Consider the following 18,366-nt stretch of genomic DNA (forward strand, 5'->3'; position numbering starts at 1 on the left):
AATCTCTCAAGCTAGCTGTAGTGATCCTTTTGATCAATCATTACCTGTAATATTATCCTCACTATATTCTTTTCTGTGGTATTATGCAGGATGAAGATGTATGAAATGAGAAAAGGTGGACGCTATGGCATTGGGTTCATTGACCCAAACACCGTTAATGAATACACATGGAAAATAGATTTATATCATGAAAAGCATGTAGAGGACAGCATGCTAGAGTTCTTGAAGAGCCTCAAATACAATGAAGATATACTACTTCCTTACAACTTCCAGTGAGTCACACTGTCTTGTACTACAAATTCTTTGTTTTTGCCTACTAGCTAGCGACATGTTTTTGCTTACATATGCCCGCTTAATTAAGACATGCAAACGTGTGTGCATGCAGATTTCACTGGATCTTGTGTATCATTAAAGTTGACGACGGAACAGTTGAAATACTGGACTCACTACTTAAAAAAGAAAGTGACTATAACATCTTGTTTGGGATAGTCAACAGGTAATTTCAATCACTATTAACTATATATCTCGGCCTATTTAGTTCGTTATTTCATGATATGAAATATTTAATTAATAGCCCCTTTATTCATTTTTTTTGTCGGCGGGCAGGGCTTGGGCAAGGTTCATCAGCGTCATGGAAGGCGAATGGAAAAAAAAGTTGAAATGGTTTCGACCCAAGGTAAGTAATTAAGTAGTACTAGCTAGCTAGCTAGCTGCCATCTCTTTAATTATCATGCTTGATTAATTATTATCTGATCAAATTCCATTCTCGTAAAGGCTCTGAAGCAGGCGCAGGGGACTGATTTGTGTGCATTCTGCGTTTGCGAGAACATTCGCATGATGGCGTCCGAAAGGAGCAGATCTCAAAGACAGGAATGGGTACGCTTGTCAGAACACTATTCACAATTTTTACACCATTATCGATATCTAGTCACACAACTAATACACATGCATATTGATCTTTTTCTTAACAGTTCACAGAGGTGCGGGACAAGCTCCTAGAAACGGAGCGCGTAGAAGCACTTCAAGAGGAAATAGCGGGATTTTTGCTCGACCATGTCATAAATCCGAAGGGAGAATACTATTACCCGCTACCGCCCCCATCGACCAAGTCAACATGCTCCGAAGGCACCAATATAGGCTAATGCCACTGGCTCCGAAGGCAGCATGCATATGTAGGAGAAATTGTATATAGCTATACATGTGTGTATGTGTGAATTAATATGGTGATTTGTGAGACATTGATGATATATATATATATATATGATTGGTTCTACTAAAAATTGTATTTATATATATATATATATATGCATATATATATATATGCATAACGTGTACAGTGTGTAGTATCATAAAATACCAGCAAACGAAAAAGAATAAAATGGAAAACACAAAATTAAATGAAAAAGAAATCGTAAAACCAAAAACCCCCCAAACATTTTAGTACCGGTTGGTGTTACCAACCGGTACTAAAGGGCTCCCGGCCCCCGGAGCTGGCTCGTGCCACATGGTTGCCCTTTAGCACCGGTTCGTGCTGAACCGGTACTAGGGGGGGGGGGGGGGGGGGGGAGGGGGGAGGGCTTTAGTGACCACACTTTAGTGCCGGTTATGTAACCGGCACTAAAGGGCCTTACGAACCGGTGCTATTGCCCGGTTCTACACTAGTGTGTCTCACATATCAAAGGATTAAGCTAGCCTTATGCAGGCACGTGCACAACCAGCAGATCAGTTCTTGCTTGATGGACTCTGGCTGGAAGCTCACGTTAACAGGACGCACACATGACTTGGCTGATTGCCACACGCACTCAGGCTCCCGCCTGATTCTGTTTTATTGATACTTTAATGTGGTTAGATTACAGGGAGCTGCACATATATAAATATACACGAGGTAGACGTAGACCATGTCGCTGCAACACTAGCAGGAAAGAAAGATGCTCGCCGGAGTTAATCGCACGGTTGTCACTTGTTAGTTTGGTAGAAGATGAGGGAAGGGTGAAAGGAGGAAGACAAGGGTATTTATGTCTTGAATTTAAGATAGTGGCATATAGAGGAGAATGGAAGAATTGTAATGGCATTTTCCCAATGTGCACAATTGTAATGGCATTTTTTCAACTCATGAAAATTGTAATGGCATAGATCCAATTAACCCCTTTATTGTGTGTCTCCACAATGATGCAGACCAACACACAGGCTCAAGATGCTTAACTGACTGTAGAGGATAATGGTACCGAGCAACTGGAGGAATAAAGGCTTTCAATATCTAGACAATTTCACACAACACAACTGCTCACTAATAATAGAAACGTAATACAATACAAGTTAGAGTCCCGCTTCGGTACACCCCTCACAAAACGTATAAAGGATAATATGAACCTTTGCCAAATCGATGTATACGTATACGCTGCTGTACATGACTAGTTTAGAAACCGGCGCACAACTCCCCTGGGCGTGGCCCATGTGGACACGGCGCACACCTCTCCTCCTCGGCCTGGGATTGGCCCATTCACATATTTCATTTGTTTCTCCAAACTTCAAAAAATGGACGTTTTTGCAGAGGGATTCGATACTTCAACCTCACGGTTCACATCTTAGCACAACAACCAACTAGGCCACCACACGTTACGTGGCTAGAAACTGTTTTTTCCTCCTTTTTTGTGTGCGTCAACTATGTAACACTAAAACGAAGGCTCTGATTATATATTTTGTTTCTTCTTTAGTTTTTACTTTTTTGCTTTATTTTTTCTTATTTTACCATTTTCTATTTTTTTTATTAAAAGCATGAACTTTTTTTAACTTGCACGAATTTTTTTCAAATCCGTGAACTTTTATTCAGTTTTATTTTTGCTAACCATCTAGTGAACTTTTTTTCAAATAAATGAATTTTTTTCATTTTTTGGAACTATTTTAGTGAACTTTTTTTTAATTCCTATTTTTTTGGAATATGTGAACTTTTCTCAAACCCATGATTTTTTCTTAGAAATTGATGAACTTTTTCCAAATCTGATTTTTTTGTTCAAAATCCGCTATCTTTTTCAAATCCGGGAATATTTTTTCAAGATTGATGAAATTTTTCAAAATCCATAAACTTATTGGTCAAAATCAATGAACATATTTCAGACCCGAGAACCTTTTTACAAAGTCCGTGAAGTTTTTTTTCAAACCCGAGAACATATTTCAATGAATTTGACTGTATGCATTTTCTTGCTTTTTCCCGGTGAAAAAAAATCCTAAATAGTGGTCGGACATGACGCAACGTGCGTTCGATCTCCAAATTTGTTCCAATTTTGCGTGGAGTGATCCAATGGGTATGCCCACTAGCTGGCAGAAGTTGGGTAAATTTTATGAATGTACACCGATACTTGCTGTAGAACGAAGGGATTTTGGTTAGGATGGAAGGGTTCGTTTGGTAAAACTTTTTTTCTCACATCCACCGAAAAGGCTCAAAGTTTTTCCACACGCTACAATCACCATGGCAAGCATCGGTGCCAAGTTTCAATGATTTTTTTACACTGTATGCATTTTCTATGGTTTTCTCGGCAAAAAACCCCTAAAATAGTGGCCCGACGTGACGCAACGTGCGTTCGGTCTCCAAATTCGTTTAATTTTTGCATGGAGTGATCCAATGGGCATGCACACTAGCTGGCAAAAGTTGGGTAAATTTTATGAATGTACACCGATGAAGATCCCGTAGCCGCATGCTGGAGCTCGCCCACGATGGCCTCGTAGTTCTTGCCGTCCCAAAAAAGATGGCGGACGACATTGTTCCACTGGCCGCCGATGTGGCGGCGACGCTCCTCCGACGTCGCACCAGGGCCCCTCGTCGGGTACCCGTCAGCGGTGATTTTGAACTCCTTCTGGAGAGGGTAGACCGGCGGCATCGTGAGGCCGAAATGGATGAGCTCCTCCGTCTCAGGCGTGCCCAGGCTCGACGCCCAGGCGCTGTCCACCGGACCACCGCTGCCCGCGCCATTGGACGATATTGTCGCCGAAAGGGAGAGAGAAGAGAACGGCGACAGGGTGAAGGAGAAGCAGTCGGTGGCGGGGGAGAGAAGAAGCAGACGTCGGGTGCGTGGATGGCTAGCGGGGAGGCGGCGTTTGTAACTGGAATGGCCCCATTTTCAAACAACTTTTTCATAATTCGAACATCATTGAAATGGCCCCCCCTTTTTTTTCCATAACCTTGTATTCAAGAATATCTGAAAAATACCATATTGCACGTAGGATGTGTCAGGTCTTGGCGCTTCAGCCTCCTGATTGTATTCTCAGTATTGTTGCTTCAGAGAACCCTGAACCTTTTGAATAATAAATTGCATCGACGTGGTTGACGTGCAAAAAAGCAATGATGACCTTAAGATCTACAGAGAATAAGTAATAGAATATTTCGTGCTTTAAAGATCATTAGCAGTGGTGCAGTCGACTGGTAAGCTCCTGTAATTAGAAGGATGAGGTGCCAATTTCGATTCCTGGTTCTTATCTTTTTTCTCAAGATTTTTAGTTGCACATTCAAATAGCAAGTGGCGGCCTGTTGGGCTGGCCCAGTCATACCGCTTGCTCGGCCGAGGTCTGGTTTTTCAGAAATGACCATCGTACCCTTTATTATAAAGAGGTATGGATTAATCTTAGCCATTGATGTGTTTAGGGGGTGTATCGAAGCAGAAGTGTAATCGCTACACATAATAGTTATCAGTCATCATTACGCGTAATAGTCAAGAGTCAGATAACAAAATATAGAGTCGATACACAAAACTGTTGGACATCCCCTACTTCCCGACATACAAATAATACTTGCAACGTTTTAGCATATACCACTAGCAAATAAGAGGGCTAATGCTTCTGCATGTTCACCGTCGTAACTAAGTGTCGTTAAAATTCTTGTCGTTCCTGCAGGCGCTGAGAAAGGCATCAGGCTTTGGTTCTTGCAGTTTATTTTTTCATGATCTGGGCCTTGCACGCATGTGGTCCATAATGCTGAAAACATTATACAGTATGATTCTCTTTGGTGCTCGTTCGGCTAAATATTAATCCCATGTTGCATATTTAGGCTGAATCTCACCGATTCATATACGTACCCACTAATGATTTAACAAGCAACCAGGGAAATCAGTAAACAGAGGTGCGGATGATAAGGCAGATGTAAAGATTAGACCCATGCCAAAGAAACACCTCTCCACACGCATAGGACACCTGCATATATACATCTGACAATAAACTTCAGGAATTCCCCACGTCGCCACCGAGGAAGATCAGACCGCCGCTGACCAGAGCCTGCTTGACTGCGCAGCCCACCGCCCAAGCTGCCGCCAGATCGGTGGCGAGGTTGAAGCACTTGCGCCAGCATCGATGACAGGCCGCATAATCGGTGGGGAGCCTAGAACAAGCAGATTGAGGACGAGATCGACAATTTAAGAGTGCAAAAGAAGAACAATAAATAAGGAAAAGTGTTCAAATCACCTGACTGATCTTTCCTCTCTCGTAAGCCGCCTCCTCCGCCCGACACGTGCCCGCATCAGGCTGCCCACCGCTTCTCCACAACCTTATCTTATAAGGTACGAAGCTGCTCCTCCACACATTTTCTTTCTTCTCTCTTTCCATTGCATCTCATGGCGACCAACACGACAGCTAGGAAATAGGTAGAGTTTGACGCCGGCTGTTGGCACTAGTAGCCGGAGCTCCTCCAACGGCATAGCTACAAAGCAGAGCTGGAGCTCGGCATAGCTGCAAAGCAGCGTCCATGGAGAGTAGCCTTGACGGGCACCATCACAGCAGCGGGGGAACCGGGAAGGTGATGCCGGCGATGTCGACGAACGCTGGTCCACGGCAGCCGGGATGTGACGCAGCAACTTTCTCCGCGGTCGTTGCGCTGCATTGCAACCTCGTGCTCCCGCAGCGGAGCTGCAATGGACCGCTTGTCGCCGGCGTCGGAGCTGCCATGGAGCGCCCGTCGCCCGCGGCGGAAGCTGCAATGTAACACTCGTCGCCGGAGTCGGAGTTGCAATGGAGCGCCCGTCACCCGCGGCGGAGCTGCAATGGAGCGTACGTCGCCCGCGGCGGAAGCTGAAATGCAACACCCGTCGCCGGAGTCGGAGTTGCAATGGAGCGCCCGTCACCCGCGGAAGAGCTGCAATGGAGCATACGTCGCCGGCGTCGGAGCTGCAATGGAGCACTCGTCGCCGGCTCCCTCGTGCTCCGACTCCGATGCATCACTCACGGTCCCGGTACTGCATCGCAATGCTTGCCGGCGGCTCGATGCAGCGTCGTCGGGTGGCTCTCGGGGGAGCTCGGCGCTGCTGCCGCGCCTGGAGTCGACGACGTAGCCACAACCGGCGGCGATACGGCGTTGCAGACTGCAGCAGGTTAGTCTGCTTCAAAAGAGAGCTGCCATGGCAGGGCGGTGGGTGTTGTTAGGGAAGAAGGCACCAGGGTGCTGCAATGGGTAGCCGCCTGCAGGGGCGTGGTGCTGCCGAGCCGAGTGCCGCGAGCGAGCGTGGCATGGCGGCTGCGACTATGACTGAGTTCGGGGCTGCTTGTTGGACGTGTGTGTGGAGAATTTTTGCGTTGGCTGCGAGGCGAGGAAGACGAGGGCTAAGTTGACTAATCTAACGTTTGTGGAGGCTTTGAGATCGGACGGACGGGGACCCGAAATCAGTCGGATGATTTATAGCAGCCACCATAAATAAAGCATCACCAAGAGAGGGGAGATGGCCCCGAAGACAACACAAATCGATCAAAGAAAGCATGTGGTTGGGTCTAACTAAATCGGATTATATGGTACAATGTGTTTGTCAATATTTGGTTGAAAAAAAGGTGTTTTCCCCTTTAATTAAAGGTGACAGCTACGCGCCGGCTGGCCGGCCCAATTTTTGCCTTGTCGGCCACAGCTGCTCAATTCGATATGATCAAATCACGTACACACCGCACGATCTCCTTCCTTCATCCATCCCCCCTGACACCTTCTTCTTTAAGAAAAACTCCAACTGCACCGCCATGGACGATTGATATGCCCCACCTTGAAGCACCGCCCCGACACGGCTCGCATGTTGTTGCCCTCACCGCCTTGTAGAAAAAAAAATCAACGTTGGTGGTTGCTTGTAGCAAAAGCAGACGGCGGTGGTAGCAGGCTGCTATGCTGGTTGTAGCATCACGTACAGATGGTTGTAGCAAAAATCACGATGACATCGTCCTCCCCTCCATGTCGCACCAGGTAGGGAGAGCTCCCCCTCCCTCGTAGCTATTGGGAAGAGATGAGCAGGGAAAAGGCGAGAGCGGCATGTCACTCCATAAGTGGTGTGAGAGGTAGAGGGCATGGGAGATGGTGGGGTCGAGGCGTGGCGCTCCATAGCGACACGAGGAAGAAGAATAGGGTGTGCCTGAGAAGGAGTGGACAAGCTGTTAAGAGGGGAAGGGATAAGGTGAATAAGTGGCGCGATAGGGAGCGGAGGATTGTTCCAGATCCAATGCGGCGCTAGTGTCTGGCGCAAAACACATTAAAGTACTTAATCTAAATATCCTGGTATATGCATTTCATCAATTTTCTAAAACGTGTGCGTAGAGGATATAAGTTCTTATCACCGGCAATTCAGATATAATGCATTCTCAAGGAGTATAACATACTCTCCCCATTCCGATCTGTTGAGCATATCTTATAATTATTTTGTTTGTAAGTTCTACTATTATTTCTTTCACTCATCTATGTAGATTATGCGATGAATTAAATTCTTACAATGATTAAAAGTAAACTACCATGTAATATTCCTACTCATTCAGTGGTCAGGACATGCATCCGTCGCAATTAATGAAGATTAAAGCATGATATGCATTTCTTCTACACGTCAGCATGCACCTTCGAGCCTCCGAGGATGTTGTCATGGAACACTGACGGGCGTTTGTTGGGCACATCCATTTTTCCCGTTGCAACGCATGGGCATATGTGCTAGTAGATATACTAGGGCAAACCGGGTACCACTCCTTGTCAATATAGCACACTACACTCAGGTAGTACCCATCTTGTCCGTCAGAGCCAGAGGCGGAACATGTACCCTAACTTATGTTGCAATATTGGAAAGGAAAATAAACATGACCAGACGTAGAACCAAAGCCACCCACCATAGGTGGAAGCCGACGCCATAGAGGGGCATAACGGGCTGGTGACCGGTGACGCCGGGGATATGTGGAGCAGGTCTTGCTGGGCCCGGCGTGTGTCACTAGGAGGAGCGGGACGGTCGGGCGCGTGCTAGGTGCGACACTCATCACCGGGAGTAGGTAAGAGGAGGACGTGGTCGGGGTTGTGCTTGGTGTGGCGCGCAGCGCAAGATCGGGGTGGCAGCCGCGTAACCAGGAGGAGGAGTATGGTGGAGGGACGCATGGCTGGTGGTAGGACGACGAGTAGGAGGTAGGATGAGTGGATAAGGTGCGGGAGGTGGACGACGCGTATGTTGTTTTTCAATAGAGGTGGACGACGCGTGCACTCAGGACAACCAACAAGCACAGGTGCACTTTTTAGAATTTGGGTAATTTAAATCCGGGCGCTACTTGTGCATGTTTCTATAAAAATCAGCAATTCAACATACTACTATCGTATACTAACTATAACATGAACATCTTTAGTGATGTCCCAGCTTTTGGCAAATGGCAACATCAGATTCCAGCTTACGGGAGGAGAAGCAAAGCTTCCCTAGATGCATAAGGTTTTCCATGATACTAATTAGAGTGAGACAAAGATTGCACTCTATTATTGGCTTGGCTTGGTTACTTGGGACAAGCAGGAACCAACTAATGATGAAAGAACAATGTTCAGCTTAGATAATGAGACTAGATGCACGAAAGCTGAGTAATCATTTTTTTTCAGTAAAGGTGCTTTTCATTGACTAATAATGCCGCATTAGGTGGATACAAGCATAACAAACAGACACCCAGCCTCTGCAGGATTAAAATGCAGACAAAAGAAAACGCGCACACGCAACTGCTCATTAATGGAAACATAATACAATAAAAGTTATATTCACTACAGATAGATTCGAATAACATAATATAGATTAGATACACAAACAGTGGGACATCCCCTACTTGCCAGCATACAACTATTTGCAATGTTTTAGCAAAGCAAAATCGATATAATAGGGAAAACAGGGTAGCACTCCTGGTCAAGATATATCACACTATGCCTGGGTAGTATACCCTTCAATCAACATATCTATCTTGTCCCCGACAAGCCGGGACCAAGCAACAACGATCTCCACCTCAGACCCAGAGACGGAACATGTACCCTGGCTTATGTTGCAATACTGGAAAGGGAAGTAAACATGACCAGATGTACAACCAGATCCCCCATAGACTTTTACCACAACTTCCAATCCTCCTCCAAATTCTACCGAAACAACGTTCCTTGACAGGGGAAGGTAGCCATCTAGATCTAGTTCATCTTCTTCTGAATTTGTTTCAACATAATCAAGCAACACAATCTTCTCACGTCTGGCAGCACTACTATCTGCACTAGACGATGAACAAAAAACTTGGCCTCCAGATTTAAAAAGAGACCCCCCTCTAACAACATGGACAGACAAGACAGTGGCTTGGACCGTTGTAGGAAGTCGCTCAAGCCTCAACTCTGCTCTACACAATGGGCTATGGAAGGTTATAGATGGCTCCTCACCGTTGTATGCTATGTCGTAATGGTTGATAGCCCAGATCAATTCTCTATCTTTGCGCTCATCACCTCCATCATGTATTTTTAGTTCGACTTCAAAGTCGACAGGGTCCACGGCTAGAATTGCACGAGACGGGCCAGTCAAGCACAAAGAAGAGTCCTGCAAAGCATTAGATCATCATTATACATGAATGGAGTGTTTTGCTGAAGAAGAAGAAAAAGAAGAAATGATGCTTAAAAACACAACGAAGAGAAAACTGAATATATAACAATGCATACATTTTCAGTGAGTACTTGGCACATAATCCTTGACCGAGCAAAGAGAAGGTTGCGGTTGCGGTCAACGGTGTCTCGGGCAGCGACCACACCATACACCCTGAGTGGCCATTTGAGGTCATCACTTAGTTCAACAATTTTGAAGGAGTAGATCTGCAATGTGCTCCCAGTGACAGCGGCACGGGGCGGGATGATACCGGGTATGCAGTGCGTAAACTGCATAGGACTCAATGTGGCTGCAGCACCAAAGGTAAGGTGTGAAGTGTCAGAAATCTAGTATGATAAATAAATTAAGCAAAGACAATCAATTCACCTCTATTCTTTGGCATAAACAAGAGCGGGGGAATTAGTGATCTGCTGAAATTTCTTGAGACATCCATAGAACAAACTGACTAAGCAAATAAAGTTGAGTAAGCTAATTAAGCTGCAGCATATATGCATGTTTAACTTACTTTTATCATCGAAGCCACCGCACTGTCCAGCCTTGCTGCCACTTGAGTATCCCCAGACTCTACGGCAGTCTGCGTAATGTTCCAGCTCGTAATCCATCCACTCTTTGAGTTGCTCCGTTGGGGATTTGGTTTCCTGCTTGACACTGTGCTTCTCCTCCACAATCTGCAGGTCCTTATGCAAAACAATCCGCGGCCTCCGCTTCTTTCTTCTCCGCCGCTTGCAGTTCTCCCTCTGCCTCTCCATCTCCCTCTCCGCCTCCATCACCCTCTCATACTCCTCCTCATCCTCTACCGTAAACATCATCGCCAACTCATTCTTGTAAAGGTTGGGTCTAGCCAGGACACTGGAGGAGAGACGCAAGAATTCGTGGGTCAGCATCATCTCCCTATCCCTCTCCTTATCTTCCTTCCTCTTCTCCTCTGCCGCCTCCTCGATAGCCTTGTAGAAATCCTTGGAGATTTTCTTTAATCTGGATGTTGAGGTAACCAGCTCATCGGCTGTGTACAAGGAGATGCGGGCATGGGAAATCCAAAGATATTGTGACATGGATAGCATCCGGTGGCCCAGGTCCTCCGTGTCTTGGAGGATGGAATCGACGAGTTCTTTCTCGTCGTCTCTAACCTGCGGCGAGTCCATGTTCTTCTTGACAGGAACGGACATTGTGTTGTCGGCCATGAATCCCTTCCATGTTGTTGTTCCAGAGAGGATATCCTCCCAGCGAGAAATCGTGGGAGTAAGGTTCCCAAGCAAGCCTTTGCGCTCCCTCTCCAGCGAGATGATATCCTCTAGCAGCGTCGATAACTCGTCAGATGGATCTTCCCCGGATTCCATCTCCGACAAGATCAACCCACCGGCCGCCGCTCTTTGTTTCCGCCGCCGCCGTACGCGCGGTTGTACGCAAAAAGGAAAAAAGAAACCCTTGGAGAATCGTACACAAATACGCTAGAGTGCACACGAAGCAGGCACACAGCCTGGTGGATCGTTTCTTCTTGACGTACGTAGCTAGGACATGCACGTACGAAGCAACCAGCCGCCGGCTTGTTCGATGGAACACACAAATCAGTTTATTGCCTTTTTTCGATCTGGTTTAGATCACAGCCGGTGGGAACCACGTACAAGTATATATAATGAGCTGTTTTACGGTGATTGGGTTAGTACTTGGAGTACTTAACAGTACTTACATGTCTGATCACATCTGATTTTTATTAGCCGTCAGATCTTGCGGGGAATTTTAATTGATTAAATTTAATATGTTAATTGCGATAAGGGCATAATGGTCCAGGGGGAAATATCTTTTCTTGAACCGATCACCTGAGGACCAGATCCATGTCTACTCGATCCAGTTCAGAATCCTCCTCCGATCTATTCGTCGCCGCTCGCCGCTCCCGACCTTCTCCGTCCTCGACCTGCCCGGCGAGAGGAATAAATTCATCGTCCTCGTCCTCCACCCAACCAACCCCAGCCCCCCACACCGTCACCGAAGAAGAAGAAGGCCGGATCTGCGCCGGCTGAATCGGCGGCGACCGCGGCGGGCGATCCCATCTCTTCGCGCGTACCATCCTTAAGGTATGAATTCGGCTTGACGTTCTACTCGTTCTCTTGGCCGTTGCGCCCCTCCACCGTGCATGCAGTACAACCTCAACCCCACAAGATCCGGGTACGGACTAGAACAACGAATGGAAAGCTTCATCGTGGCATAGTTTCTCTTGAGCTAATCGCATCATGTTTGTTTAAGTAAGATGTTGACGTTTGAGATGAGATATACTAAAGGAAGATAAGATACTGGTTCCATAGTTCACTTAATTTAGTTTATTAAAGTCATCATCACTTTAGGTTTGCATAGTGCATGAAATATAGTTTAAAGGAAGATGAGATACTACTTGTTGGACGTTGATGATTGGTTTCCCTCACATGTCAAACAAGCAAAGTCTTTTCCATGCACTTGTCTTTGCCTATGAGCTATTTTACACCTGCAACATTGATAAACAGAAAGATGTTGATGATTGGTTTCCCTCACATGTCATATGCAGGAAGACATGGTGTATGCAAGTGATGAGAGTATGTTCGAGTATGTAAATGTTGTCAGCAAGATGTTTGATAGTGAGGCTGAAGGATATGAATTCTACAACAAATATGCTCTTGAAAAAGGTTTTAGTGTGAGGAAAAGCTACGTTGAGTGGGATGGATCCAACAAATACATAATTTTAAGGAAAATTGTGTGTAGTCATCAAGGGTTTCGCGAAGATAAGCACATGAAAAGAAAGATGGAAGATAGAAAAAGGAGGCCACGAAGTTTAACTCGTGTTGGGTGTAATGCTAAATTGGTCATTACGAGACAGGAGGAAACCGGTCGGTGGTTTGTCAAGGATTTCATCGATGAGCACAACCATCCTCTAGCCCCACGGGATCTTTCTTGTCTGCTGCGTTCGCACAGACGAATTAGCGATGAGCAGAAAGCGGACATTGCGGACATGGAAAAATGTGGGATCCGCAAATACCGTATTTATGGATATTTTGTGCTTTCAATACGGTGGATTTGATAAGGTTGGATGCATAAAGAGGGACGTTTATAATTTCTTCCATGCTAATAAGCAGGAGACAATCAGTGCCGGTGATGCTAAAATGGTGATCATGCACATGATGGCGAGGCGAGAGCGAGATGTGGATTTTTTCTTCAACTACTTGGTAGACGAGCATGGCCATCTGAAGGGACTGTTCTGGGCTGATAGTCAATCGCGACTTGACTACGAGGCTTTTGGAGACGTCATTGTTTTCGATAGCACATACAGAACCAACAAATACAATCTGCCATTCGTGCCTTTTGTCGGGTTGAATCACCACCGCAGCACTATTATATTTGGCTGTGGTATAATTTCTCATGAAACAAGCCAGGCATACGAGTGGATGTTGCGGACCTTTTCTGATTGCATGGCACAGAAGCATCTGATATCTGTGATCACAGATGGGGACCTTGCAATGCAGAGAGCAATAAGGGTGGTCTGGCCAGACTCAAACCATAGACTATGTATATGGCACATTCAGCAGAACATTGTGCGCCATCTGCATGATGACGACGTAAAGGAGGAATTCAGATCTTTCATTTATGATACTTCTTCCAATGAAGAGCATGAGATAAAATGGATACAATTCTTACAACGGAATCAAGTAACCAGTGAGGAGTCTTGGCTGCATCAGATGTATCAGATGAGAAAGTTGTGGTGTGCTCCATATCTTGAGGGGCGTTGTTTCCTAGGATTGAGCAGCAATCAGAGGAGTGAGAGCTTGAACTCTGTGCTACATACGCATCTTAAGGGTAAGATGTCGTTGTTTGAAATGCTAGAGCACTATGAGCGTTGCCTTGCGTCGCGACGGATTAACGAAGCTCTCCATGACGTCGAAGCCTTGCAGTCCGTTCCATTTACAGAGGAAAATGTTTCGCTGCTTGAGAAACACGCCGCAACAGTTTTCACACCTAGTGTCTTTAAGATGGTCTTATGGAGCATAGATGCTGTCAGCAAATGTCAGATTAGAGAGATACTAGATGGATCAAAAGATTCCATTTATGTTGTGTCCAAGCAGGAAAGAATGGATAAAAAGTTTGGAGTGCGCATTGAAGAGCAAGGAGGTCTTTTGCACAGGGTGAGTTGTTCTTGCCGTAAGCTGGAATGCGCAGGCACACCATGTTCCCACATTTTTTACATATTGGGGATTTTAAAACAAACAATTCTGCCCGGTTGTTGCGTTCCCACTAGGTGGACTATGAATGCAAAATGTGCATACGCACCTACCAGAAAAAACCAGATGTATGACTATTCGGTAAGCCTGCAGAGGTACCGCGAGTTGCGGAATTGTAGTCACGCCGCAAGTTTCCAGGCATGCCACTCTGATGAGGACTATCACCGTCTAAAGATGCTTTTGCAAGCACAACATCATGGCAAGCAATCAAGTTTTGAACAAGCTAACAGCAAGGAGTCAACTAATGCTCAGCATAACAGCATTAGGTTTGGCCCGTTGATGCCGCACTCGCAGAAAGTTGATAAGGTTCTGGATCCCGTGCATGTGCCAGGACGAGGTGCACCGAAGAAAAGGCTGCAGGCAAAGACAAAGAAGTCAAGATCACAGAATATCTCTGGCTATTGCAAGAAACCAGGTCACAATCGACGTAAATGCGCTAAATTGCTAGAGGTACGAAATATGTTCATATTTTTTTTTGCATGTGTTTTACTCATAATTGATGTCCATGTGATTTATTGTATTCTTCTGTGTAGGATCTCGAGGCTGAACTGTGATATCTACATACAGCATGAACCGACGATGAGCCAGAGAAAGTCGTGTGCCATTCAGCTTTGTGTGACGTGGTCTTTACATTCTATTTCATCGTGACAGTAATTTAGTGAAGTGCGGTTGTACTGCCATGTTACTGTATTAGTTCGACATCTTTCGTTTCCATTTTCTGTGTGTATCATTTGATGACCAACTTTAAGAATGATGATGTATTTCGACAAATTGGGCACTATGATTCTTCACCCTTACTATGGTTGTCATGCATATTCATAATCATCATGCATATTCTTCATTTACAGAGCAATAATGACTGGCGTATTTTTTAAATAAGCGGGGCCCAATGGGGTGTGCTTGGAAATCTTTGAAAAACCTCGATGCACGTTCATCTTCGCTGCATGCAAATCGGGCGGCAGCCGCTGTGCCAGTAGCTGTCAAGGCCTTGATGAATCACTTCACATGTAGGTCCCCGACTCTTGCATGCAGGTCCCCGACTCTTGCATGCAGGTCCCCTTGAGGCATAGACCGATATTTTCAGCAGTCAGTCTAGAGGGAATTATAAATTCAAAAAAATACAAAAACTTGGAAACCTAGTTTTTTTTGTGGAAGAGATCATGTGTGCCAAAACTGAGGTGATTTGGAGGTGGTCGAAAAAATGCCCGCATTCCCGGAGGGACCATTTGGTCAACTTAAGCCAGTTTTTGAAAAAACGTGAATTTTCCACCACCTCCAAATCACCCAAATTTTCTTGTACATGGTCACCCACATGTGCAAAACATGTGTATGCAAGAAAATTTTGAAAAAAAAATATTTACAATGCCCCCTTGAGGCATAGACCGATGTTTTTAGCAGTCAGTCTAGAGGGCATTATAAATTCAAAAAAAATCAAAAAAAATACAAAAACTTGGAAACCTAGTTTTGTTTGTGGAAGAGATCATGTGTGCCAAAACTGAGGTGATTTGGAGGTGGTCGAAAAAATGCCCGCATTCCCGGAGGGACCATTTGGTCTAAACTTAAGCCAATTTTTGAAAAAACGTGAATTTTTCCACCACCTCCAAATCACCCAAATTTTCTTGTACATGGTCACCCACATGTGCAAAACATGTGTATGCAAGAAAATTTTGAAAAATATATATTTTACAATGCCCCCTTGAGGCATAGACCGATGTTTTTAGTAGTCAGTCTAGAGGGCATTATAAATTCAAAAAAATTCAAAAAAATACAAAAACTTGGAAACCTAGTTTTGTTTGTGGAAGAGATCATGTGTGCCAAAACTGAGGTGATTTGGAGGTGGTCGAAAAAATGCCCGCAGTCCCGGAGGGACCATTTGGTCAACTTAAGCCAGTTTTTGAAAAAACGTGAATTTTCCACCACCTCCAAATCACCCAAATTTTCTTGTACATGGTCACCCACATGTGCAAAATATGTGTATGCAAGAAAATTTTGAAAAAAATATTTTACAATGCCCCCTTGAGGCATAGACCGATGTTTTTAGCAGTCAGTCTAGAGGGCATTACAAATTCAAAAAAATTCAAAAAAATACAAAAACTTGGAAACCTAGTTTTGTTTGTGGAAGAGATCATGTGTGCCAAAACTGAGGTGATTTGGAGGTGGTCGAAAAAATGCCCGCATTCCCGGAGGGACCATTTGGTAACTTAAGCCAGTTTTTGAAAAAACGTGAATTTTTCCACCACCTCCAAATCACCCAAATTTTCTTGTACATGGTCACCCACATGTGGAAAACATGTGTATGCAAGAAAATTTTGAAAAAAATTATTTTACAATGCCCCCTTGAGGCATAGACCGATGTTTTCAGCAGTCAGTCTAGAGGGCATTATAAATTCAAAAAAATACAAAAACTTGGAAACCTAGTTTTGTTTGTGGAAGAGATCATGTGTGCCAAAACTGAGGTGATTTGGAGGTGGTCGAAAAAATGCCCGCATTCCCGGAGGGACCATTTGGTCAACTTAAGCCAGTTTTTGAAAAAACGTGAATTTTTCCACCACCTCCAAATCACCCAAATTTTCTTGAACATGGTCACCCACATGTGCAAAACATGTGTATGCAAGAAAATTTTGAAAAAAATTATTTTACAATGCCCCCTTGAGGCATAGACCGATGTTTTCAGCAGTCAATCTAGAGGGCATTATAAATTCAAAAAAATTCAAAAAAATACAAAAACTTGGAAACCTAGTTTTGTTTGTGGAAGAGATCATGTGTGCCAAAACTGAGGTGATTTGGAGGTGGTCGAAAAAATGCACATTTCTGATATTTTCACAGGTTACAAAATATATTATTGGACAGAATATAGACACACTAGTGCAGAACCGGGCAATAGCACCGGTTCGTAAGGCCCTTTAGCGTCGGTTTAGGAACCAGCACTAAAGTTTCGGCACTAAAGCCCCCCCCCTTTAGTACCGGTTCAGCACGAACCGGTGCTAAAGGGGATCCACGTGGCACGAGCCAGCTCCGGGGGCCGGGAGCCCTTTAGTACCGGTTGGTAACACCAACCGGTACTAAATGGTTGTGGGGTTTTTGGTTTTATGATTTCTTTTTCATTTAATTTTGTGTTTTCCATTTTAATTCTTTTTCGTTTGCTGGTATTTTACGGTACTACACATTGTACATGTTATGCATATATATATATATAAATAGAATTTCTAGTAGAACCAATCATATATATATCATCAATGTCTCACAAACCACAATATTAATTTACACATACACACATGTACAGCTATATACAATTTCTCCTACATATGCATGTTGCCTTCGGAGCCAGTGGCATTAGCCTAATTGGTGCCTTCGGAGCACGATGACAATTGGAAGTGGTTCATGAGGGCGGTAGAGGGTAATAGTATTCTCCCTTCGGATTTATGACCTGGTCGAGCAAAAATCCCGCTATTTCCTCTTGAAGTGCTTCTACGCGCTCCGTTTCTAGGAGCTTGTCCCGCACCTCTGTGAACTGTTAAGAAGGAGATCAATATGCATGTGTATTAGTTGTGTGACTAGATATCGATAATGGTGTAAAAATTGTGAATAGTGTTCTGACAAGCGTACCCATTCCTGTCTTTGAGATCTGCTCCTTTCGGACGCCATCATGCGAATGTTCTCACAAACGCAGAATGCACACAGATCAGTCCCCTGCGCCTGCTTCAGGGCCTTTATTACGAGAATGGAATTTAATTTGATTAGATAATAATTAATCAAGCATGATAATTAAAGAGATGCGGCAGCTAGCTAGCTAGCTAGTACTACTTAATTACTTACCTTGGATCGAAACCACTTCAGCTTTGGTTTCCATTCGCCTTCCGTGACGCTGATGAACCTTGCCCAAGCCCTGCCCGCCGACAAAGAAAATGAATAAAGGGGTTATTAAATAGTTCATATCATGAAATGACGAACTAAATAGGCCGAGATATATAGTTAATAATGATTGAAATTACCTGTTGACTATCCCAAACAAGATGTTATAGTCACTATTTGCTTTGAGTAGCGAGTCCAGTATTTCAACTGTTCCGGCGTCAACTTTAATGATACACAAGATCCAGTGAAATCTGCATGCACACACCTTTGCATGTCTTAATTAAGCGGGCATATGTAAGCAAAAACATGTAGCTAGCTAGTAGGCAAAAACAGAGAATTTGTAGTACAAGAAAGTGTGACTCACTGGAAGTTGTAAGGAAGTAGTATATCTTCATTGTATTTGAGGCGCT

General features: G+C 44.5%; 2 protein-coding genes and 1 long non-coding RNA gene across 3 annotated transcripts; 1 reads left to right on the top strand and 2 right to left on the bottom strand.

Annotated features, from left to right (window-relative positions):
- Positions 1-9,152: 9,152 nt before the first annotated feature.
- On the bottom strand, positions 9,153-11,200 carry LOC147987944 (uncharacterized). The gene is made up of 3 exons (XM_087545526.1): positions 10,369-11,200; positions 9,920-10,152; positions 9,153-9,800 (listed from the first exon to the last, which is right to left on the bottom strand). Exons 1-3 carry the CDS (start codon positions 11,198-11,200, stop codon positions 9,153-9,155), a joined length of 1,713 nt encoding a protein of 570 aa, XP_087401652.1.
- Positions 11,201-12,814: 1,614 nt separating this feature from the next.
- Positions 12,815-14,658, top strand: LOC147987945 (protein FAR1-RELATED SEQUENCE 5-like). The gene is made up of 2 exons (XM_087542552.1): positions 12,815-14,554; positions 14,638-14,658. Exons 1-2 carry the CDS (start codon positions 12,815-12,817, stop codon positions 14,656-14,658), a joined length of 1,761 nt encoding a protein of 586 aa, XP_087398678.1.
- A 2,684-nt stretch (positions 14,659-17,342) lies between these two features.
- On the bottom strand, positions 17,343-18,131 carry LOC147987946 (uncharacterized). Its single transcript, XR_015617744.1, has 3 exons — positions 17,921-18,131; positions 17,711-17,812; positions 17,343-17,615 (listed from the first exon to the last, which is right to left on the bottom strand). It is a non-coding gene; the product is annotated as an uncharacterized LOC147987946 (long non-coding RNA).
- Positions 18,132-18,366: the final 235 nt, after the last annotated feature.

This window comes from Triticum urartu, chromosome 2A (assembly GCF_056163025.1).
Source record: "Triticum urartu cultivar PI428250 chromosome 2A, HENAU_Tu73, whole genome shotgun sequence".
NCBI classification, from domain to species: domain Eukaryota; kingdom Viridiplantae; phylum Streptophyta; class Magnoliopsida; order Poales; family Poaceae; genus Triticum; species Triticum urartu.